This window comes from Pseudophryne corroboree, chromosome 5 (assembly GCF_028390025.1).
Source record: "Pseudophryne corroboree isolate aPseCor3 chromosome 5, aPseCor3.hap2, whole genome shotgun sequence".
Taxonomy (NCBI): domain Eukaryota; kingdom Metazoa; phylum Chordata; class Amphibia; order Anura; family Myobatrachidae; genus Pseudophryne; species Pseudophryne corroboree.
The window spans coordinates 114,676,293-114,701,509 of NC_086448.1; the positions used below are offsets into that span (position 1 = coordinate 114,676,293).

General features: G+C 48.4%; 1 protein-coding gene across 4 annotated transcripts in view; it reads left to right on the forward strand.

The window, feature by feature from the left end:
• ARMC3 (armadillo repeat containing 3) overlaps nt 1–25,217 on the forward strand; it is a 287,743-nt gene that overhangs the window by 65,098 nt on the left and 197,428 nt on the right. For 3 of the 4 annotated variants that reach the window (XM_063921586.1, XM_063921588.1, XM_063921585.1), the window contains exons 3-4: nt 1,894–2,011; nt 18,997–19,122. In XM_063921586.1, coding sequence (XP_063777656.1) covers nt 1,894–2,011; nt 18,997–19,122 — 244 coding nt within the window. The remainder of the gene's footprint in view (nt 1–1,893; nt 2,012–18,996; nt 19,123–25,217) is intronic. The other variant, XM_063921589.1, reaches the window with a different exon arrangement.

The following is a 25,217-nucleotide window of genomic DNA, read 5'->3' on the forward strand; positions in this document are numbered from 1 at the left end:
GCGTCATGCCCACCCGCCCCTGTCCTGCTGCAATGTGAGGGGAGGAGAGCGCAGCGTCTCTCCTGCCCCTCAATGTCCTCACTGCCGCTGCAGCGCTGCCAGCGGCGCTCCGTGTCTGTCCGGCAGTGGGTCTCCGGCGGTGTTAGCCAATCAGAGCTTGCGGACCGGCTCCTGATTGGCTGCCGAACCGGCGGCTATCTTAAATGTGGCGTCGGTCCGTTAGCCGGAGACCTGGAGCGTTGAGGGGCAGGAGAGGCGCTGCGCTCTCCTCCCCTAACATAGCAGAGGGCAGCAGTGATGACGGCTGGGATCCTGACTGGCGTAAGCGGGGGGAGGGGGAGTCGAGTCTTGTATCTGGCACTGTAGGGCATTGTAACTGGCACTGTGGGGCATGTATCTGGCACTGTGGGGCATTGTATCTGGCACTGTGGGGCATGTATCTGGCACTGTGGGGCATTGTATCTGACGCTGTGGGGCATTGTATCTGGCGCTGTGGGGCATTGTAACTGGCGCTGTGGGGCATTGTATCTGGTGCTGTGGGGGGGCATTGTTTCTGGCGCTGTGGGGCATTGTATCTGGCGCTCTGGGGCATTGTATCTGGCGCTGTGGGGCATTGTATCTGGCGCTGTGGGGCATTGTATCTGACGCTGTGGGGCATTGTGTCTGGCGCTGTGGGGCATTGTAACTGGCGGTGTGGGGCATTGTATCTGGCGCTGTGGGGCATTGTATCTGACGCTGTGGGGCATTGTGTCTGGCGCTGTGGGGCATTGTAACTGACGGTGTGGGGCATTGTATCTGGCGCTGTGGGGCATTGTATCTGGCGCTGTGGGGCATTGTATCTGGCGCTGTGGGGCAATATTTATCTGGCACTGTGGGGCGCTGTAGCTGTCACTGTGGATCTGACACTGTGGGGCACTGTATCTGGCACTGTGTAAAAAGGGGGCTCTGCATGCGTACTGTGCAAAAATTGAATGAAGGTGTGCTGAGAGACGACACAAGGGGTAGGTGATAGTGTGCTGAGAGGCGACACAGGGGGTAGGTGATAGTCATGTTGGCACGCCCCATTTTCAGTGGTCACACCCCTTCTGGTGCGTGGCCACACCCATTTTTCCGGCGCGTGGTGGTGGTGGTGGGGGGGGGGGTGCCACTCTTCATCTAGCCCTGGGCTCCGAAAACCCTAGTTACGCCTCTGCTTCCTGTAAATATACAACATGATGGGTCTAATTCAGATGTAGTCATAAAGTGGCTATTGTACACAAATGGGTCCGATGTTTTCTCACTGTGTGTGTGCCTAAGCCACACTGCTCACACATAGCGAGTGTTTTGCGATTGTGGTCGCAATGAGGAATTAGTTGCAGAGTAAGTGACAGGTAGACAGCGTTTGGGGGTAGTAACGGGGAGTGGTCGGGTAAATGCAGGCATGTCATGGCCGTTTATATGGCATTTTCTTGGTGTGCATAAAGTAGCAGTTGCGATCTTACTTACTACTGGAGAGCCCTCTGCGCCCCTGTGCGTCTACAAAGGCAATCAGACTCTGCGACATGACCCTATTTGCGACGATGGTACCGATGTATCAGCAGATGTATGCCATCGGACGGAAGTGATGCAACAGCAGTGGGCGTCCCTATGCTCAGGTTAACTTCTGCCCATATTAGTATATAATTGCAACTGTGTTCGCCAATGATAGCAACAGCAGCAGCAAGTACAAAGACACCTTAATTAGGCCCTATGTTAATGTTGAGTGAGGCAAGGACAGACTCCGAATCATCTTTATCCTCTTGGTCGTCAGTACCACTTCTTGTGTCAGGGAAGTTCCTGTTCCAAAATAGCGCAGTCCGTATTTACAAGTCAGAAAGTTGACAAGCGTCCCTTTCCTCCTTTCCACATTTGCAGTTTGATTCATTAGCGATTGAAAGTAAAAATGCAGAAACTGCAGTCTTAATGCTCCAGTCGCCGGAAGAAGAAGTCCTTGCCAAAGCATGTGATGCTTTATACAGATTTGCACGAAAAGGTACGTAATACGCTCCAGTACTTTATTTTCACTTCTCAGAGATACTAGGTCCGTTACTGTCATATTACCCTGCAGGGGATACGGTCGTTAGGTCGACACAGCTTAGGTCGACAGTCATTAGGTCGACCACTGAAGGCCGATATGCATTAGGTCGACATGATCATGAGGTCGACAGGTCAAAAGGTCGACGTGAGTTTTTTTTAAAAAAATATAATTTTGGGGATTTTTTCTTACTTAACGATCCACGTGGACTATGATTGGAATGGTAACGCTCGCCATGCGAGGGGACAAGGTACACTAATTGGGGTTCCCCGTCACTTTACGAAGAAAACAACGGCAAAAAAAGTTTTTTAAAAACCATGTCGACCTTTTGACCTGTCGACCTAATGCATGTCAACCTTCCATGGTCGACCTAAGTTGTGTCTACCCAACAACCCATACCCTTCTGCAGAACACGTTCAGCTCACATACTAGACTCGTCTGTGAAACACTGCCACCCACTGGGTCCACTAGTGTTAGTCCTTACCTACCTTCTACTCAACAAAATAGTGTCATCTCTGAAATACAACCTAATCTACAGAAAATTATTAACCCTGTAATGGCACTTCTATACTCTACACGTAATACTGTCATCTGCAATAATGTACATGAGTCCCGAAACACTACCAACTCAGCATTCAAGGGTCACTTCACAAATTCTCTAAGGCACAGATTTCCAAAGCTTGTTTAAGCACAAAATGTAACCTGCAATAGCATTAATAAATCAGGTGTTTTGCATATAATAGTATTGCCATTGCCATTTAAAATTTCTGCAGCGGGGTACACTGTGTTCCACAGGGAATACATCGGGGTGTAGAGATGGATCTTGATCCAGAGGCACCAACAGGCTAAAGCTTTAGACTGTCCCAGAATGCATTGCGGGGCCTCCTCTATAACCCCACCTCCAGGCACTGTGAGCTCAGTTTTAGAGTTGGTGTCTGCATGAAGCAGGTCACTTAACAGGGGGACTGCACTAGGCAGCCCTGAAAAAGCTTTTTAGAAGACTTCAAGGGCTGCAGCACTTCATATGTCAGTGTGACATACTGTGCTGCGGCTCCATCACCTCCCCAGCGGCGTCGCATACTCCTGCTGGCTCTGTTCCCGGATACTTGTGGCGGAGGCACTCCGGTTCCTAGGCACACCACTGCAGACGCTCTCCTGGTTCACGTGGCTGCTACTAAGGGAGGAGGTAAGAGGGTACCCCAGGCGGGACCCTCCATTAAATCGTGTTCCGGTCGCGGTTTAAGGAGATGAAACGTGACGCTGGCGTGGACACTGTGACAGAGCAGGGACCCCACTATATCCACCAGGTCATGGGACCACAGGTCGGATAGTAAAATAGCCACTTTAAAAAGGCTCCATAGTACCCGGTGGTGAGGACCAGCATAGGGGAAAAGGGGCTTGACCTGTAGCCCTTCCCCCAGCTCCGGGCGCCATCTACTGCTGGTGTTCCCGCCCTGGAGCTGCCTCTCACTCTCCCTCACTCCCTGACTGAGACGCTGGGTGCCATGTTCTAAAATAGATACGACTGGTCTCCGGGACTGCAGGGCAAGGTCTCCTTTGTAAACCCGCGTTTACAGCGTTAGTTAAGAACAAGTGTACCTGTGCCAGAATATAATGTACGAGTATTCTGATATATACCTCCGGTCTCAGACCGCGCATTGTTTTTTATTTTTATATATTGTGACAAGAACACTGGGATAGTGTTTGAGGGCAGGTATGTTTGTCCCAGGTTCTTGTCTTACAGGTTTTAGAAAATGTTAACTTCTAGGAAAAATGCTTTTTGTTTTGTCTGAACCTTTTCAGTTTGCTGTAAAAGCTGGGTAAAGGCTCTGAGAGAGAGATAAGGCGAGTTCTAGACATTGGGCCCAGTTCGGGTCTTTGGCCTCACAGAGGGCTAATCAGGGTTTCAGCTGTGTAAGAGTGATATAGTGCTTCTAACCTGATTAGTATGGGCAGACTGCCTGGGAAGGCTGCAGGATCTGTGTGTGAGAGACACGCTTTCTGATGCAAGTAAGCTATACAGTATGTACTGAAGAACTCTGTGTTTTGTTTAGTGACAGTTAGGAACATCTTATGTTTAGTTAGTGCCGGACAGGCAAGGTATTTTTATTTTGGGGTTTGTTTTATTTTCTGTTTCAATAAAACTGTCCGGGGTCAGTTGTACCAGAAACTGGACTTGTGTTGTTCCTCAGCTGCTGCGGGCTGCCATATTCCCCAGGAAAAGGCACCTTGCACCCCTACAGTGTTACAACTTGGTGGAGAATGCGAGCAGGCCGTTCTGCGCATAAGTGAAAGCAGCAGCTTTGTGAGGCCTGCAGAAAACGGTGGTTTATGCAGATACAGCCCAGTGTGAAGTTACTGAGACTCACCCCTGAGGGTTTGATATATGTCCTGGGTGAAAGCAGCTGCAAAGCCGCCTGAAAAATCTGTTGACATGGAGGATCTGCTTAAAGCCTTGCTGCAAGCTACAGCGGCTCAGCAGGAGGCCAACCGACAGCAGCAGGTGGCAATGGAGGAAAATAGGAGACAACAGCAGGTGGCAATGGAGGAAAATTGGAGACTACAGCAGGAGGCCAACAGACAGCAGCAGGTGGCAATGGAGGAAAATAAGAGACAACAGCAGGCAGTTGTTGATGAACTTTACAGGCAACAGCGTCAGGATAGAGAGGCCTTAGCAGAAGTGGTGCAGAGACTTGCAGCTCGGGTTGGAGATGTTGCCGTCAGTGCTCCAACCAGCTCTAGTTCTATACGAGCCAGTCACTTCCTGCAGAAAATGACAGAGGCTGATGATGTGGAGGCCTATCTGACCACGTTTGAAAGGACTGCCGAGCGTGAGAACTGGCCGAAAGCACAGTGGGCCAGTCTGCTGGCACCTTTCCTGTCAGGTGAGCCCCAAAAAGCTTACTTTGATTTAAGCCCTGCTGAGGCTCGGGACTATGATAAACTAAAGACTGAGATCCTGACCCGCCTGGGAGTCACGCTGTCAGTACGAGCACAACGGGTGCACCGTTGGCTGTACGCCATGGAGAAGCCTCCGCGCTCCCAGATGCACGACCTTATTCAGCTAACAAAAAAATGGCTGCAGCCAGAGACATTAACTGGTCCCCAGATGGTGGAAAGAGTCGTCATGGACCGCTACTTGAGATCTTTGCCCATGGTCCTGCGCAAGTGGGTGAGCCATGGAAACCCGGGTACTGCTGACCAATTAGTGGACATGGTAGAGAGGTATTTGGCAGCAGAGGAACTACTGATGACCACCCAGCAACCCATAGATCCTCGACAGCGCCCTTCAGTAAAGACTGGTAAGACTGTTCCGTGGGAAAACATTGCTGGGCGGTTAAGAGAACGCAAGGCTGGAGAGACTGTAAACACTGGCCCTGGAAACAGGCCAATGGGGCTAGGACGGTCTATGCTGCCCAAATGGGTTGATAATCGTGTGGTTAAATGTTTTAGGTGTGGTATGCCAGGTCATGTTATTGCCAATTGCCCAGTCACGCAAGAACCCATGCAATGTGATGCTGCCTTTGAATGTCGCAGAATGTCTTTCTTTGCTAGGTTAGCCTGTACTGTGGTACCTTCACCTGAGCTGGAAAAACAAATGTGTGATGTGTTCTTAGAAGGTAACCGGGTAGAGGCCTTGCTAGATTCAGGAAGTTTAGTTACCCTCGTGAAAGCTGGGTTAGTGAACCCCTTAAAGGTCCAGCAAATACCTATTGGGGTAACTTGCATACATGGGGATACCCAATATTATGCCACTGCTGAGGTGAATATAGAAACTTGTTGTGGGTCAGCAATGGTTAAAGTGGGACTGGTCCCTACCTTGGTGCATGAGGCCATAATAGGGAGGGATTTTCCTCATTTTTGGAAACTGTGGGAATCACGGTTATCAACAGATGTGAGAAGTAAAAAGCCAGTTGATAATACCGGTGATTTTATGGATGTACGTGGGTCTTCGGAACTTTCTGGCCCTTTGCCTTTTGCTAGTTTGGCTGGGGAAGTGACAGATGGGGAGTCCAGTGAGGACCCTCTTGCCGGGAACAGAGACATAGTAGTTAGAACTGAAAGCGTGCCTGACCTGGAGGTAAAGAAGGATCTGTTTGCGTCTGAACAGTTAAAGGATCCTACCTTAATAAAGGCTAGAGAGAATGTTAAGATTGTTAATGGGGAACCTGTGGTACCAGGTGACAGGGTTACGTATCCCCACATGGCCATCTGTAATGAGCTCTTGTACCACATTGTCAAAAGGGGTGAGGATGTGGTGGAACAGCTGGTAGTTCCCCAGCCTTATCGGAGAACGGTACTAGATTTAGCTCATAGTCACGTTACCGCAGGACATTTAGGGGCAGAAAAAACCACTGAAAGAGTTTTACAAAGGTTCTTTTGGCCAGGGGTTTATAAAGAAGTGTCTGAATATTGTTCTTCCTGTCCTGAATGCCAGTATCATGCCCCTAGACCCCATTTCAGGAGCCCACTAGTTCCCATGCCTATTATAGAGGTCCCGTTTGACAGAATAGCCATGGATCTCGTGGGGCCCTTGTTAAAGTCTGCTCGGGGCCATCAGTATATCCTGGTAATTATGGACTATGCCACTCGATATCCTGAGGCTGTCCCTTTACGCACTATCACAACCAAGGCGATAGCTAGGGAGCTGGTGCAGGTATTTAGTAGAGTGGGAATACCAAAAGAAATTTTGACTGACCAAGGTACTCCATTTATGTCAAGGATCATGAAAGAATTGTGCAAGTTATTTAAGGTCACTCACCTCAGGACGTCCATCTACCATCCCCAAACTGACGGGTTGGTGGAAAGGTTTAATAAAACATTAAAAAGTATGTTAAAAAAGGTTGTTGAGAGAGATGGGAAAAACTGGGATTGTTTGTTGCCCTACTTGTTAATGGCCATCAGAGAAGTTCCTCAGTCCTCTACGGGGTTTTCTCCATTTGATTTGTTGTATGGTAGACACCCCAGAGGGCTGTTGGATGTTGCCAAAGAGACGTGGGAAGGACAGCCCACTCCTTATAGAAGCGTTATTGAGCATGTAACACAAATGCAGGATAGGATTGCAGCCGTGGTACCTGTTGTCAGAGAGCACATGGAACAGGCCCAAAGTGCTCAACAGAGGGTCTATAACCGGAGTGCCAAGATACGGGAATTTGCTCCTGGAGATAGAGTTCTTGTTTTGGTACCCACTGTGGAAAGCAAATTCCTAGCTAAATGGCAGGGTCCATTTGAGATTAGGGAAAAAGTGAATGAGGTTAATTACAAAGTATACCAGCCGGGAAAGAGAAAACCCGAACAGATCTACCATGTTAACTTAATCAAACCCTGGAAAGATAGGTTGTCTCTGTCAGCGGAGCCTTGCCCTTCGGTGTCTTCACCCCGGTTGCTTCCCGCAGTGAAGGTGTCAGAGACATTATCAGCTGATCAGAACAATCAGGTTAAAGAATTTCTCATCCAAAATAGGGAGGTATTTTCAGAACTGCCTGGCCGAACGACCATAATAAAACATGACATTGTCACAGAACCAGGGGTCAGGGTTCATTTAAAGCCATATAGGATTCCTGAAGCTCAGCGAGAAGCTATTTCTAAGGAAGTTAAAACCATGTTAGAACTTGGAGTCATAGAGGAGTCTAACAGTGAGTGGTCCAGTCCCATAGTGCTCATCCCGAAGCCCGACGGTAGCATACGCTTCTGTAATGACTTTCGTAAGTTAAATGAGGTGTCCAAGTTTGACGCATACCCCATGCCCCGTGTGGATGAGCTTGTAGAAAGGCTGGGAACAGCCAGGTTTCTCACCACATTGGACCTGACCAAAGGTTACTGGCAAATACCTTTATCTGATAGCGCCAAAGAAAAAACAGCCTTTTCGGTTCCGGAGGGGCTGTACCAGTATAAGATGTTACCCTTTGGGTTGCATGGGGCTCCAGCAACCTTTCAACGGGCGATGGATAAAATTTTGAGGCCCCATAGAAAATATGCAGCTGCCTATTTGGATGATGTGGTAATTCACAGTACAGACTGGGGGTCACATTTGGTTAAAGTACAAGCAGTACTGGACTCAATCAGAGAGGCAGGGTTAACTGCTAACCCAAAGAAGTGCTGCCTCGCAATGGAGGAGGTCAAATACTTGGGCTTCACCATAGGCAGAGGTCTGATTAGGCCCCAATTGAATAAAGTTGATGCTATTCAAAACTGGCCTCGTCCAGTGAATAAAAAACAGGTAAGGGCTTTTTTGGGAATTACTGGGTACTATAGACGGTTTATTCCTAATTTTGCGACAACAGCGGTGCCGTTGTCAGACCTTACCAAAGGGAAGCAGTCAAATGTGGTGAAATGGAACCCTGATGCAGAAAAGGCGTTCCAAGCGTTAAAAGTGGCTTTGTGTTCACAACCGGTGTTGATAACACCAGATTTTTCAAAAGAATTTGTGGTACAGACAGATGCCTCAGAGGTTGGGATAGGTGCTGTGCTGTCCCAAACCAGAGATGGGGACGAACACCCTATCATTTATTTGAGTAGGAAACTCAATGAGCATGAAAAAAGGTATGCCATTGTGGAAAAGGAGGCTTTGGCCATTAAGTGGGCACTAGATACCTTGAGATATTACCTCTTGGGTAGACAATTCAGACTAGTGACAGACCATGCCCCTTTAAAATGGATGTATGTAAATAGAGGCAAGAATGCTCGTGTAACTAGATGGTTTCTAGCGTTGCAGGACTTTAAGTTTACTGTCGAACATAGACCGGGAACACAATTGGCCAACGCAGATGCATTGTCTCGCATCTTCTGTTTGGGGGCTACAAGTGTTCCGGCCCCTAGGTCGAAACAGGGGAGGGGGATATGTGACAAGAACACTGGGATAGTGTTTGAGGGCAGGTATATTTGTCCCAGGTTCTTGTCTTACAGGTTTTAGAAAATGTTAACTTCTAGGAAAAATGCTTTTTGTTTTGTCTGAACCTTTTCAGTTTGCTGTAAAAGCTGGGTAAAGGCTCTGAGAGAGAGATAAGGCGAGTTCTAGACATTGGGCCCAGTTCGGGTCTTTGGCCTCACAGAGGGCTAATCAGGGTTTCAGCTGTGTAAGAGTGATATAGTGCTTCTAACCTGATTAGTATGGGCAGACTGCCTGGGAAGGCTGCAGGATCTGTGTGTGAGAGACACGCTTTCTGATGCAAGTAAGCTATACAGTATGTACTGAAGAACTCTGTGTTTTGTTTAGTGACAGTTAGGAACATCTTATGTTTAGTTAGTGCCGGACAGGCAAGGTATTTTTATTTTGGGGTTTGTTTTATTTTCTGTTTCAATAAAACTGGCCGGGGTCAGTTGTACCAGAAACTGGACTTGTGTTGTTCCTCAGCTGCTGCGGGCTGCCATATTCCCCAGGAAAAGGCACCTTGCACCCCTACAGTGTTACAACTTATATATATATATATATATATCTGTCAATAGAACATATATAGGGGGCGCTCCATATGTTCTATTGACAGATATCTTTTCTCCGGAGGAGTTCGGATTGCTGGAAGGGGAGCTGCGGTCCCACTTATATTACGAGGATCTAGTGCACACTGGCAGCATCCACAGGAAGTTGCTGTGATTCAAATATATGGACACACGCTAAGTGTATCTATATATACACATCATATATTTTCTCTGTCACGTATTAATCAGCGCTATATCATATTTGTTTGTATATATATATATATATATATATTTATATGTGTTCATATAATAATCCAATGCAATTTTATTGTTATGAAATTAATTATCTGCATTGCAAACGTGACTGTGTGTGCCTGTATCTGCTATGTGATTTCGCTGCGGTGTATTCCAGATATATCTGCCACTGTATACTGTACCCTGGGGACTAGGTGCGTCTGGGTCCATATATAGTGCATGTATTTAGTTGTATTCTACTGTGTACTCAGTCACATGATACCGGATTTATTCGTAGGTGTTGTGTACTGGGTACTCAGTCACATGCTAACGGCTTTATTAGCAGGTATTGAACTCTGTCTGGCTTCATCGCACTAAACCGCTCTCTGTTGCATTTGTGTATAATGTTTAACATGTAGGGCAGTAAATCTGGGGACGCTCCTGCATCCTGCAGAGCATGCGCTACGGATTTACCTGAGGGGGAAGTTTTGTGTTATGGTCTGTGTGCTATGTCTCATACATCTCCCAGTCAGTCTGCAGCTCCTGTAATCAATCAGGAGCTAACCTGAGCTGCCTTCTCAAACCTACTGGGTTCTCTAGTTGAACGCTTTATGCCCCCTATGGGACCACCTGTAACATTACAGTCTCTGATGTCCCCATGGTTACTCCGCTTTGGGCTGGAAAATTTTGCCTCACGAATTGTAGCGTATGACTCATTCCCTGGTCTGGCAAAACCCTATTCCAGGTCACTCTCGTGTCTCTGGGTCATCTGAGCGAGCTGCTTCTTCTTCCCTATCCAATAATCTCTCTGATATTTTATCTGAAGAGAGGGGGATCATGCTGGCCTGTCAGTCCCTATATTAGGTGTTCATGTCAAGGATTTTCCATTGCGAAGTGATACCACTGCCCTTGTGGTTACTGGGCAACAAATCCTACAAATCACTGATGATAAGAGGATTCCCCTACGGTGGTTAAGCAAACTGATATGTTCACACGTCGGAGGGTAATTAAAAATCTGTTACCACAATCTGACCATTAAGTGTACATCAGACAAGACTCCTGGTCTAATCCAGGGAAGACATTCTCCCTGTCTACAATGGGCATTAGCTCAATATCCTCCCCCTGCAGAGGTATATAACAAGTAGGTAACTCACTGCTAGTGAACTCATGTGTCACCCATTGGGTGTCATCCACTCTGTCTCTCACCACTGTCCCCTCACGGTAGGAACCGACAGGTAAGCGTGTGGAGGGGTCCCTGAAGTCTATTACTCCCTTACGGGCATTGTACATAGACCACGATTGCGTCCTCTTGGGGCTGCAAAATAGATTGATGACTGGATCAGGCATTAGAGGAAGAGCTGCCCGAGGATATATCTGACAATGCCAGACATTCCCTGTCTCACAATACCACCGCCACCTTTTTTTTTCACCAGGAGGCATCCCTTGAGGCGGGTGTGTTGGCTGCCAAGGCGTCAAATACGTCTGTCCTGGCTCGCCGTATTCTGTGGTTGAGGTCGTGGATGGTGGACCTGGACTACAAAAGTCCTTGGAGGTATTCCCCTTTTACTGGGGACATCTTATTTGGGAAAGACCTAATTAAAAATGGGGTCTGAATCGGTGGCTACTATGACTGCCTATCTCCCAAACGCTACTCCTTCTGCACAGAAGGCAAAAGGTACCACTTTTCTCTGCTTTCGGCCTTAAGGTAAAGCGAAGGTCAGGCATACCCGAAATTGTCTTGTGTTCCCAACAACCACTAAGCCCGAGGCCTAACGTTCCTGGGCTGCTCGTCAGCCTGCTTCTCATGACAAGCCTGCTGCATGACGGGACAGGACTCCCCCTGGGGGATACCAGGTGGGGGGGTTGCAACTTCTACGATTCATCCAGGTCTGGGTAATGACCACTTCAGAAGTTGTTTCTCACGGGTATGCAGTCTCTTCCCAGAGACGTCCTCCTCGCCAGTTCTGCACATCTGTTATCTCTTTGGATCCATTAAAGGTGCAAGCTCTATTGATGATTGTGCGTTCCCTCCTGGATACAGGAGTGGTAGGGCCAGTACCTCTGTCCCAGAGAGGTAGTGGATACTACTCGACCCTGTGTCTAGTCCCAAAACTTGATGGGTCTTTCCGGCTTATTCTCAACCTCAAACACTGAACAGGTTTGTGAGAGTGTCCAAGTTCCGTATGGAAACACTGCGCTCAATTGTACTGGACATGGACCCAGAGACTATAGTGTTCACTCTAGCAGTGGGGCAGGGCAGGGCGACGGAGTGTGATGGGCAGAAGTGCTCGCGCGCCAAAAGTGGGCGTGGCCATGCAAATAAGGGGCGTGGCCAATCTACGTCCTACAAGTGGGCGGCCGGCGGCGTCACTCTTGGGGGCGTGCCCAGCACCTACGGAGGTGCTGGGCTTCCCCCAAGCTCTCCCACAGCGTGAATGGATGCCGCGCGCATGCGCACGGCATCTTTAGACGCTGGGAGGGCAGAAAGCGGGCGGCTGTTTTAGCAGGACGCCGCAGAAAGGGCGGGGCGGGTTTTGCCCTTAAAAAATCGGGCAGGGCGCGGCGCTCTGCTAAAACAGTCTAAAGTGAACACTAGACTATATGGTATCCCTGGTTATACAAGATGCTTACCTGCATATGCCTATTGCCATGTTGCATCAGCAATGTCTGAGGTTTGCTATTGGCAACCTTCACTATCAATTCCAGGCTCTGCCGTTTGGACTGGCCACGTCCCCTCGGGTCTTCACCAAGGTTATGGCCGTGATGAAGGCTCATCTCCGTAGCCAGGGATCAGGTTCCTGCCGTATCTGGATGATTTGCTGATTCTGGCAAACTCCCACGATGTCCTCCACAGTCATCTACAACTGATGGTAAACTTCCTACAAGCCCACGGGTGGCTCATCAACTGGAAGAAGTCCTCACTGGTCCCTGCTCGGTGCATGGTGCACCTAGGGGCACTACCGGACATACACAGTCAACGGCTGTTTCTGTCTCCAGAGAAGGTCCTGAAACTTCAGGACAGGATTAGATACTTCCTTTCTCGCCCAAGAGTGTCGGTACACTCGGTGATGCAAGTACTAGGCCTCATGGTGTCGGCTTTCGACATGGTAGAGTACGCTCAATTCCATTCCCGCTCTCTACAGAGCTTTAATCCTTTCCAAGTGGGATGGCCTGCCTCATTGGATCAGGTCTCACATGATCTCCTTGACTCCGGAGGTTCACCTGTCGCTGACCTGGTGGCTATAGGGCCAGCAGTTGAGCAGGGGCCGTTCCTTCTGGACCCTCAACTTAGTCCTACTGACTACGGACAGATGTCTGAAGGGTTGGGGGCGCAGGGTTGGAGCAACACTCTTTCCAGGGTTGGTGGACCATGAAGGAATCACTCCTCCCGATAAACATTCTGGAATTGCAGGCAGTGTTCAATACTTTGTGTCTCGCCCTGCCTCTGATACAGAACAGGCCTGTTCAAGTACAGGGCGACACTCGAAGTCACATGGCAATGATGGAAGTATCAAAAATCCTTCGCTGGGCGGAACGCCTTCTGCCGGCAATATCGGCAGTGTTTATTCTGGGAGTCCTCAGCTGGGAAGGTAATTTCCTCAGTCTTCAGGACGTGCACGCCGGAGAGTGGAGTCTTCATCAGGAAGTCTTTCAACTCCTAGTGAACAAGTGGGGCCTACCAGATATAGACCTGATGGCGTCTCGACACTATCACAAAGTTCCGGTCTTCGGATCTAGAACCAGGGATCCTCAAGCAGAGTTCATGGACGCTATGGCAATTCCATGGAACTTTCGGCTTCCCTACGTGTTCTCTCCAGTACCACTCCTGCCCAGGGTACTACGGAAGTTCAAACAAGAAGGAGGAATACTACTTCTAGTCGCTCCAGCATGGCCCAGACGACATTGGTTCCCAGACATGCTGGGTCTATCGATAGAGCGTCCTCTTCTACTTCCTCAACGCCCAGACCTCCTCGTTCAGGGCCCTTGTGTTTATCCAGACCTGGCCAGACTGGCTTTGACGGCGTGGCTCTTGAAGCTTTACTCCTGAGGGCCAAAGGATTCTCTGAGGCAGTCATCCAAACTATGCTGAAGGCCCGCAAACCGGCATCTGCGCGGATTTATTATAGGGTCTAGAATTCTTACTTCACCTGGTGTGCTGCTAAGAATTACTATGCTTACAAATTCAGTACTTCCAGACTTCTGGCTTTTTTGCAACAAGGCCTGGATTTAGGACTTCGTCTTGCCTCCCTCAAGGTTCACATATCTGCCTTGTAGGTGTGGTTTCAGAGAAAAATTGCATGTATACCTGACTTTCATACATTCACTCAGGGCGTACTGCAGATTCAACCTCCCTATGTCCCTCCGGTGGCTATATGGGATTTGTCTGTTGTCCTGAATGCCCTGCAAGAGTCTCCATTTGAACCTCTTGAGTTAGTGGACCTTAAATGGCTCACAGCCAAGGTCCTGTTTCTGCTGGCTATTGCCTTTGCTAGAAGGGTGTCTGACTTCGGCGCTTTGTCCTGTCGTCCACCCTTTTTGATATTTCATTGTGACCGAGCAGTTCTTAGAATTTGCCCTGGTTATTTACCTAAGGTGGTGTCATCTTTTCACCTTAATCAAGAGATTTTGGTTCCAGCCTTCATCTCTTCCAAATTGTCCTCCAAAGAACAGTCTTTGGATGTGGTACAGGCTCTCCATATATATGTGGAGAGGACTGCCTCTATCAGGAGGTCAGATACCCTCTTTGTACTGTTTGGTTTCCACAAACGTGGCTGGCCTGCGAATAAGCAAACCTTGGCCAGATGGATTAGAATGGTGATTGCACAAGCTTTTGCGCAGGCTGGGCTCCCAGCTTCTGCTGCTATTAAAGCCCATTCTACTCGGTCTGTTGGACCCTCTTGGGCATCCCGTCGTGGTGCGTCTGCAGAACAATTGTGCAAGGCGGCTACGTGGTCCTCAGTAACACGTGTATTAGGTTCTATACCTTTGATACTTCTGCCTCCCAGGATGCGTTCTTTGGAAGCCGGGTTCTCATACCCGCAAAGGGGGTCATTCCGACCCGTTTGCACGCAGCGGTTCTTCACTGCAGTGCAAATGGGTCGGAACTGCGGCTGCGCGGCGCCCGCATTGCGCATGCGCGTTGTTACCCAGCAACGGCAGTTGCCCTGCAACAACGCTAGGACCGAAGGAAGCGATCGCAGGCTCGATCGCAAAAAGGTTGACAGCGAGAAGGAGGATAGGGGCGTCTACTCACCGTTTCCCGGGCGTGGTAGGGCGAACGCAGGCATTTATCGCTAGATCCGTCGCACTGGGTAAGTAGCTGCAGGGCTGGTCTTGTTTTGCAGGAAACTTTTTTAGCATAGCAGGGCTGCACAAGAGATCGCAGCCCTGCTATGCTAAAATACACTCCCCCATAGGCGGCGTCAAGTTGATCGCACGAGTAGCAAAAAATTGGTACGTGCGATCAACTCGGAATGACCACCAAGGTAAGTCCCCTCCCTTGAGGAACTGCTTTTGGACATCCCCGATGTATTCCCTGTGGAACACAGTGTACCCCGCTGCAGAAAAAGAGATAAATGGTAGACTTACCATGGTTAAATCTCTTTCTGCAAGGTACACTGGGTTCCACAGGGCGCCCACCCTGACGCACTTAGCTTCTTTGGGTTTGTATGGCATTAGCCGCTAGTCCCGTCTCCTGTCGTGAGAATGTGGTTCTATGTGGCTAACATCTATCGTCTCTCTTACCTGCTTCTGCATTGGACTAGTTAACAAAACGGAGTTCACAGTGCCTGGAGGCGGGGTTATAGAGGAGGCCCCGCAATGCATTCTGGGACAGTCTAAAGCTTTAGCTTGTTGGTGCCTCTGGATCAAGATTCATCTCAACACTCCGATGTATTCCCTGTGGAACCCAGTGTTCCTCGCACAAAGAGATTTAACCATGGTAAGTCTACCATAAATCTCCTTTTTTGGGTCAAGCCCGATGAGAACTGGAAGAGTGCAAAAGAGTGCTGAGTAGTAAATCCAGCCCCAGGAGTTAATCCTGAAATGCCATTCACACTACACACAGCAGTCACTGAGGAAATGCTGTCCACTCTTTACACCAGATCAATTATACCCCTTTCACACCGCAAACCCGGGTCCGACACGGTATTTTGAACCTGGGTCGGACACGGGTCAGACCCTTTCACACTACACTTTCAACCTGGGTTATTGCAGGGTTGGCGCCTTTTAACTCAACCAGGGTCAGCAATTAAAACACCATGGATGTTATTTTAAATGGACTTTCTCTGGCTCCGAAAGATGAAGTGTCAGAAGGGGACAAAAGGAGAGGGTGGGGACAGCTCACAGCATTGCAGGAATCATGGCTGACAGAACTATGTTTTTTTATAAACAATTGCATCTTTAACTGTTCCAATAACATACCCCCCAACTGTCCCGATTTTCGCGGGATAGTCCAGTTTTTTTGGGACTGTCCCGCTGTCTCACCCCCGGGCTGCAGTGTCCCGCAGTGGGGGTGGGTAGTTGGGAGGCTCCTGTCACTGCTGCTCTGCTTAGCAGAGCAGTGGTGAATAGATGCTGTGCGCATGCACAGGTGACAGAGGGAGAGGGGGCATGCCAGCAGCTCAGAGAGCACTGGACATGCCCCCTCAGTGACGGTACAAGGGGGCGTGACTCGCGATTGAGGCTCTGCCATGAGGCCACGCCCCTTTCATATAGGTCACACACCCTTTTTGGGCCAAGGTCCCTCCTTGTACCTTTAATAAGTTGTGAGTTATGCACTGCAGTAAGCTGCCTAGCAATCTCTGCCTCACCCCTAATTCTTAATGCCCTCTTTTCTCTCCTGTGTAGCAGGGCTCAGGCTGCTGACATCATCGAGGCACACAAAGAACAGCCAATCAGCCCTTTGCATGAATACAGGGTTGAATAACCCGGGTTGGACACTTTAGAGTGCACATTGACCCGGGTCCAACCCGTGTATAACACTGCTTTTATACCGGGTTGAAATGCAGGGTTACTCGACCTGGGATATTCAAAAGTGGTGCTTTTAGACTGCACCTCGACCCGGGCCGAGCCAGCTCAACCTGGCAATATCCCGGGATATATTTGCGGTGTGAAAGGGATATTACTAATACCGCTTTCACGCTGCCAATGCCGGATCCCACCCGGGAATTGGAAGCGGGTCCTTCCCGGGTGGGATCCGGCATTGGCAGCTGCTGCTGGTTTCCCCGACCCGGCAATAAGCCGGGCGGGTTGCCATAGCAGTGGGGGGTGGGGGGGGGGGGGGGTGGAGGTGGATGCGGCGCTGGGAGATGAGCTCATCTCCGCGCCGCCTCTCACTATCTAGTAAACGGGTCCCGGGTCGCATCGACCCGGGAGCCGGTTTACACAGCCACTGACCCGGTATTCAACCCGGGTATAACACTGCTTTATACCCGGGTTAAATTGCCGGGTCAGGCGACCCGCGATTTCGGCAAGGCCCCTTTCACACCGCACGCCGACCCGTGTCGACCCGGCAATATGCCGGGTCGATACCGAGTTATTTGTGCGGTGTGAAAGGGGTATAAAATATTGTCCACTCTACAAAACAAAATGCTATCCTGAAATACTCTCCACACTATACACCACGTTCACACCTGAAATACTCTCCACGCCACATTCACAGCTGAATTACGGTCCACTCTACACACCACATTCACACCTGAAATACTCTCCACACTACACGCCACATTCACAGCTGAATTACTGTCCACTCTACACACCACATTCACACCTGAAATACTCTCCACACTACACACCACATTCACACTTAAAATACTCTACACACAACGTTCATGCCCTGATCGCCCCCTGCTGAATCCGCCACTGCCATATTTTGTATTCGGTTTTTCAAATACTAAACCAATATACTGATTTATTACTCATCTTTGAAAATTGCAGCCACACAAAGTGAGCTGAATGGTAACAACAGTTATAATGTTAAAACAAATGCAAAACTGATAACTGGCTTCTGAACATATTTTGCATATTGTGTAATCTGAAGCCAACAGTGGTTTTTGCCTTCATTGCTAAGATCTCTCCCAGTCTGATTAATGTTTTACTTATCTGGTGCAAGCAAGATTTATAACGATAATTACTACGATTGATCATGTGTTCTGTGCAAAGCTATTAAAATCTAGTCATAACATTTCTATTTCATTCATATGTATTGCCACCTGCTACTGTTAAAATAGATTGTCACCTTGAAACAGACATCAGAAATAACAAAGTCTGCAGTAAAATGCAGAAAGGTATTCTACCGCATTCAAAAAAATGTGCAGTACAGTAGTTGCCGACAGTCCTTAACAAGAATGCTAAGCATTTTGTAGTTTCATTTATTGGCTTGTGATAAATGATGCTGTTGTGCTGACCCAGCATTTGGGGGGTGATTCTGAGTTGATCGCAACAGCAAGTTTTTTAGCAGTTGGGCAAAACCATGTGCACTGCAGGGGGGACAGATATAACATGTGCAGAGAGAGTTAGATTTGGGTGTGGTGTGTTCAATCTGCAATCTAAATTGCAGTGTAAAAATAAAGCAGCCAGTATTTACCCTGCACAGAAACAAAATAACCCACCCAAATCTAACTCTCTCTGCACATGTTATATCTGCCTCCCCTGCAGTGCCCATGGTTTTGCCCAACTGCTAACAAAGTTCCTGCTGCGATCAACTCAGAATTACCCCCTTGATTGTGTAAAAATTGTGCAATTAAACAAAACATAAATATAATATGCTGTATATATATATATATATATATATATATTTATTTATTTTTTATACAAGAATATATAAAAAAAATATAATCTAAAATTGCAATATAGACCTCTTTGAGTGATATTTATCAAATTGTATTTCATTTTCTACCAACATATAAAATCTTCCATTCGGGGTATCCAAGTACCATACTACTGCATGCAAAAGTGATTAAAAATAAAGAGGCATAGAACCCGGGGTTATATTTACTAAAAGTCGATTTGATTTGATTTATCATTGGTTGTTTTTGGTCAATGTTTGGTCAGTTTTTTATCAATTTTGATTTTTGACATTTTTTTTTTTTTAATTGTCCCAAATCAACATAAATATACCCCCTGGTGTTTAATGCAGAGAAGTGGGGCACACAACGATAATACAGTACTGGTGTATGCTATAATCACTATTTCTTATTTTTTCATAAGATGAATTGTGTTGTTTCTTTTATTGGTCACATAAATTGCTGCAACTTTCTTTGAATAACACTAAATTATTCATTTTCTTCAAGGAGATGAAAATAAATTAAAACTTCTTGGACTTGGAGCATTGGAATCATTATCTAAACTCATCTCCCATGAAGACAAAATAGTGCGCAGAAACGCCACAATGGTGTGTGGAATCATGGCAGCAAATAGTAAGTGGTCTATTAGCTAGCAATGTTGATGTAAGGCAGGGGTGTCCAACCAGTAAGAGACAAAGAGCCAAAAAATCTTGTTAGGTACGTCAAAGAGCTGACATCAAGCTGAATGCGCGTGTGCAAAAATGGGGTGTGGCCTTGTGCCTGCTAGGCCACACCCCTGGTATAAAATACAATGAAAATGCCAGATCCACATAAAATAAATTTTTAAAGCCAGAATCAACATAAAATACTTTAAAAAAGACACTTCCACATAAAATAATTCAAAAATCCAGATCCACATAAAATAAGATTTTAAACCTACCGGTAAATCTTTTTCTCCTAGTCCGTAGAGGATGCTGGGGACTCCGTAAGGACCATGGGGATAGACGGGCTCCGCAGTAGACATGGGCACTAAGAAAGAACTTTAGGTATGGGTGTGCACTGGCTCCTCCCTCTATGCCCCTCCTCCAGACCTCAGTTAGAGAAACTGTGCCCAGAGGAGACGGACAGTACAAGGAAAGGATTTTTGTTAATCCAAGGGCAAGATTCATACCAGCCCACACCATCCACACCGTATAACCTGGGATATACGAACCAGTTAACAGTATGAAACAACACAGCATCAGTCCGAGACTGAGGAAAACTATAGCATAACCCTTATGTAAGCAAAAACTATGTACAAGTCTTGCAGAAGTAGTCCGCACTTGGGACGGGCGCCCAGCATCCTCTATGGACTAGGAGAAAAAGATTTACCGGTAGGTTTAAAATCTTATTTTCTCTTACGTCCTAGAGGATGCTGGGGACTCCGTAAGGACCATGGGGATTATACCAAAGCTCCCAAACGGGCGGGAGAGTGCGGATGACTCTGCAGCACCGATTGAGCAAACATTAGGTCCTCCTCAGCCAGGGTGTCAAACTTGTAGAACTTTGCAAAGGTGTTTGAACCCGACCAAGTAGCAGCTCGGCACAGCTGTAATGCCGAGACCCCTCGGGCAGCCGCCCAAGAAGAGCCCACCTTCCTAGTGGAATGGGCCTTAACTGATTTTGGTAACGGCAATCCAGCCGTACAATGAGCCTGCTGAATCGTGTTACAGATCCAGCGAGCAATAGTCTGCTTCGAAGCAGGAGCGCCAACCTTGTTGGCTGCATACAGGACAAACAGTGCTTCTGTTTTTCTGACCCGAGCCGTTCTGGCCATGTAAATTTTCAAAGCCCTGACCACATCGAGGGACTCGGAATCCTTCAAGTCTCGCGTAGCCACAGGCACCACAATAGGTTGGTTCATATGAAAAGACGAAACCACATTAGGCAAGAATTGAGGACGGGTCCGCAATTCCGCTCTATCCATATGGAAAACTAGATAGGGGCTTTTATGAGACAAAGCCGCCAACTCCGACACTCGCCTAGCCGAAGCCAAGGCTAACAACATGACCACTTTCCAAGTGAGATATTTTAACTCCACCGTTTTAAGTGGTTCACACCAGTGTGACTTAAGGAAACTCAACACCACGTTAAGGTCCCAAGGCGCCACCGGAGGAACAAAAGGAGGCTGAATATGCAGCACTCCCTTCACAAAAGTCTGTACTTCTGGGAGAGAAGCTAATTCCTTCTGAAAGAAAATGGATAGGGCCAAAATCTGAACCTTAATGGAGCCTAATTTTAGGCCCAAATTCACTCCAGTCTGTAGGAAGTGAAGGAAACGGCCCAGATGGAATTCTTCCGTAGGAGCATTCCTGGCCTCACACCAAGAAACATACTTCCGCCATATACGGTGATAATGTTTAGCTGTCACGTCCTTCCTAGTCTTTATCAGAGTAGGAATGACCTCATCCGGAATGCCCTTTTCTGCTAGGATCCGGCGTTCAACCGCCATGCCGTCAAACGCAGCCGCGGTAAGTCTTGGAACAGACAGTGCCCCTGTTCTAACAGGTCCTGTCTTAGAGGAAGAGGCCACGGATCTTCTGTGAGCATTTCCTGCAGATCCGGATACCAGGCCCTTCGTGGCCAATCTGGAACAATGAGAATTGTCTGTACTCCTCTTTTTCTTATTATTCCCAACACCTTGGGGATGAGAGGAAGAGGAGGAAACACATAGACCGACTGGAACACCCACGGTGTCACGAGGGCGTCCACTGCCAGCGCCTGAGGGTCTCTTGACCTGGCGCAATACCTCTGTAGTTTTTTGTTGAGGCAGGACGCCATCATGTCTATCTGGGGCAGTCCCCACTGACTTGCAATCTGTGCGAAGACTTCCTGATGAAGTCCCCACTCTCCTGGATGTAGATCGTGTCTGCTGAGGAAGTCTGCTTCCCAGTTGTCCACTCCTGGAATGAACACTGCTGACAGTGCGCCTACATGATTTTCCGCCCAGCGAAGAATCCTGGTGGCTTCCGCCATTGCCACTCTGCTCCTTGTGCCGCCTTGGCGGTTTACATGAGCTACTGTGGTGATGTTGTCTGACTGGATCAGAACCGGTAGGTCGCGAAGCAAAGTCTCTGCTTGACGAAGGGCGTTGTATATGGCCCTCAGTTCCAGGACGTTGATGTGAAGACTAGTCTCTTGACTTGACCAAAGACCTTGGAAGTTTCTTCCCTGTGTGACTGCTCCCCAACCTCGGAGGCTCGCGTCCGTGGTTACCAGAATCCAGTCCTGAATGGTGAACCTGCGACCCTCTAGGAGGTGAGCACTCTGTAGCCACCACAGGAGAGACACCCTGGTCCTGGGGGACAGGGTGATCAACTGATGAATCTGTAGATGTGACCCGGACCACTTGTCCAGTAGGTCCCATTGGAAGGTCCTCGCATGGAACCTGCGAAAGCGAATGGCCTCGTAAGATGCCACCATCTTTCCCAGGACTCGAGTGCAGTGATGCACTGACACCTGTTTTGGCTTCAATAGGTCCCTGACCAGAGTCATGAGTTCCTGAGCTTTTTCTATCGGGAGAAAAACCTTTTTCTGGTCTGTGTCCAGAACCATGCCCAAGAAGCTCAGACGAGTCGTAGCAACCAGCTGCGACTTCGGGATATTGAGAATCCAGCCGTGTTGCTGTAACACTTTCACTGAAAGTGACACGCTGTTCAGTAACTTCTCTCGTGATCTCGCTATTATGAGGAGATCGTCCAAGTACGGGATAATTGTGACACCCTGCTTGCGCAGGAGCACCATCATTTCCGCCATTAGCTTGGTGAAAATCCTCGGGGCCGTGGAAAGTCCAAACGGCAACGTCTGAAATTGGTAATGACAATCCTGTACCGCAAATCTCAGGTACGCCTGATGAGGTGGATATATGGGAACATGAAGGTATACATCCTTTATGTCCAGGGATACCATAAAATCCCCCCCTTCTAGGCTGGCGATGACCGCTCTGAGCGATTCCATCTTGAACTTGAACCTTTTCAAGTATAGGTTCAAGGATTTTAAATTTAAAATGGGTCTGACCGAACCGTCCGGTTTCGGGACTACAAATAGGGTTGAGTAATACCCCCTCCCTTGTTGAAGCAGGGGAACTTTGACCACTACCTGTTGAAGACACAATTTGTGAATTGCATTTAAAACTATCTCCCTTTCTGGGGGAGTAGCAGGTAGGGCCGATTTGAAAAACCAGCGAGGAGGCACCTCTTCGAATTCCAGCTTGTAACCCTGGGAAACAATTTCTATTGCCCAGGGATCCACCTGTGAGTGAACCCAGATGTGGCTGAAAAGTCAAAGACGTGCCGCCACTGGGGCGGACTCCCTCAGCGGAGCCCCAGCGTCATGCGGTGGATTTTGTAGAGGCCGGGGAGGACTTCTGCTCCTGGGAACTGCTGTGGTTGGCAGCTTTTTCCCTCTGCCCTTACCTCTGGCAAGAAAGGACGATCCTCGTACTCTCTTGTTTTTATTTGACCGAAAGGACTGCATTTGATAATGTGGCGCTTTCTTAGGCTGTGAGGGAATATAAGGCAAAAAATTTTGATTTACCTGCCGTAGCTGTGAAGACCAGGTCTGAGAGACCTTCCCCAAACAATTCCTCACCCCTGTAAGGTAAAACCTCCATATGCCTCTTTGAGTCGGCATCACTTGTCCATTGCCGGGTCCATAGGACTCGTCTAGCAGAAATCGACATAGCGTTGACTCTAGAACCCAGTAGGCCAATGTCTCTTTGAGCATCCCTCATATATAAGACAGCATCTTTAATATGACCCAGGGTCAATAAAATGGTATCCTTATCCAGGGTATCAAATTCCGCCGATAAGGTATCTGTCCACGCTGCTACAGCGCTACAAACCCAAGCCGACGCAATCGCCGGTCTGAGTAAGGTACCAGAATGTGTGTAAATGGATTTTAAGGTAGCCTCCTGCTTGCGATCAGCAGGATCCCTGAGGGTAGCCGTATCTTGGGATGGCAGTGCTACCTTTTTGGATAAGCGTGTCAACGCTTTGTCTACCCTTGGGGAGGATTCCCACCGTATCCTGTCCTTAGTCGGGAAAGGATACGCCATAAGAATCCTTTTGGGAATCTGCAGTTTCTGGTCTGGAGATTCCCAAGCTTTTTCAAATAACTCGTTCAGCTCATGAGAAGGGGGAAAGGTTACCTCAGGTTTCTTTTCCTTATACATGTGTACCCTCGTGTCAGGGACAGGGGGTTCCTCTGTGATATGCAAAACACCCTTTATTGCAATAATCATATATTGAATACTTTTAGCCAATTTTGGCTGTAACTTTGCATCATCGTAGTCGACACTGGAGTCAGAATCCGTGTCGGTATTAGTGTCTACTATTTGGGATAGTGGGCGCTTTTGAGACCCCGAGGGTCCCTGCGATATAGGGGCAGGCAGGGCTTGACTCTCTGCATAATCCCTGGACTCAGCTTTGTCCAACCTTTTGTGCAATAAATTCACATTAGCACTTAAAACATTCTACATATCCACCCACTCAGGTGTCGGTGTTGCCGACGGAGACACCACATTCATTTGCTCCACCTCCTCCCTAGGAAAGCCTTCCGCCTCAGACATGCCGACACACGCGTACCAACACACCACACACTCAGGGAATCTTCTTATCTGAAGACTGTTCCCCCACAAGGCCCTTTGGAGAGACAGAGAGAGAGTATGCCAGCACACACCCAGCGCTAATGACCCAGGAAAAAAAACACAAAATGTTTACCCAGATAGCGCTGTTATAATGTATTTGCGCCAAATTATGTGCCCCCCCCCCCTTCTTTAAAACCCTCTTTCACCGTGGTAAGCAGGGGAGAGTCCGGGGAGCTTCCTCTCAGCGGTGTGCTGTGGAGAAAATGGCGCTGGTGAGTGCTGAGGAACAAGCTCCGCCCCCTCAGCGGCGGGCTTCGGTCCCGCTGAAAATTTTCAAAACTGGCGGGGGTCTCATCTATACAGTGCCCAGCCTGTATAATACCTTTATTAGCCAGAATGGAGGTCCTTATTGCTGCCCAGGGCGCCCCCCTGCGCCCTTCACCCTTACAGTGACTGCCGTATGTGTGCTGTGTGGGAGCAATGGCGCACAGCGTTACCGCTGTGCATTACCTCAATGAAGAACTGAAGTCTTCTGCCGCCTCTGAAGTCTTCTTTCTTCACATACTCACCCGGCTTCTATCTTCCGGCTCTGCGAGGAGGACGGCGGCGCGGCTCTGGGACGAACGGCGGGGTGAGACCTGCGTTCCGTTCCCTCTGGAGCTAATGGTGTCCAGTAGCCTAAGAAACAGAGCCTGACATTAAAGTAGGTCTGTTTCTCTCCCCTCAGTCCCACGATGCAGGGAGTCTGTTGCCAGCAGGCTCCCTGAAAATAAAAAACCTAACAAAATACTTTCTTTTCAGGAAAACTCAGGAGAGTAATAAGCTGAGGTCTGGAGGAGGGGCATAGAGGGAGGAGCCAGTGTACACCCATACCTAAAGTTCTTTCTTAGTGCCCATGTCTCCTGCGGAGCCTGTCTATCCCCATGGTCCTTACGGAGTCCCCAGCATCCTCTGGGACGTAATAGAAAATATATTGAATAAGCCATATACACATAATACACTTCAGCTCCTCCATGTGTCACTTCAGCCAGCACCTGCCTGTGTCACTCCAGCGAGCTCCCCCATGTGCAAATGTGTCACTCCTGCTAGTACCCTCCTGTGT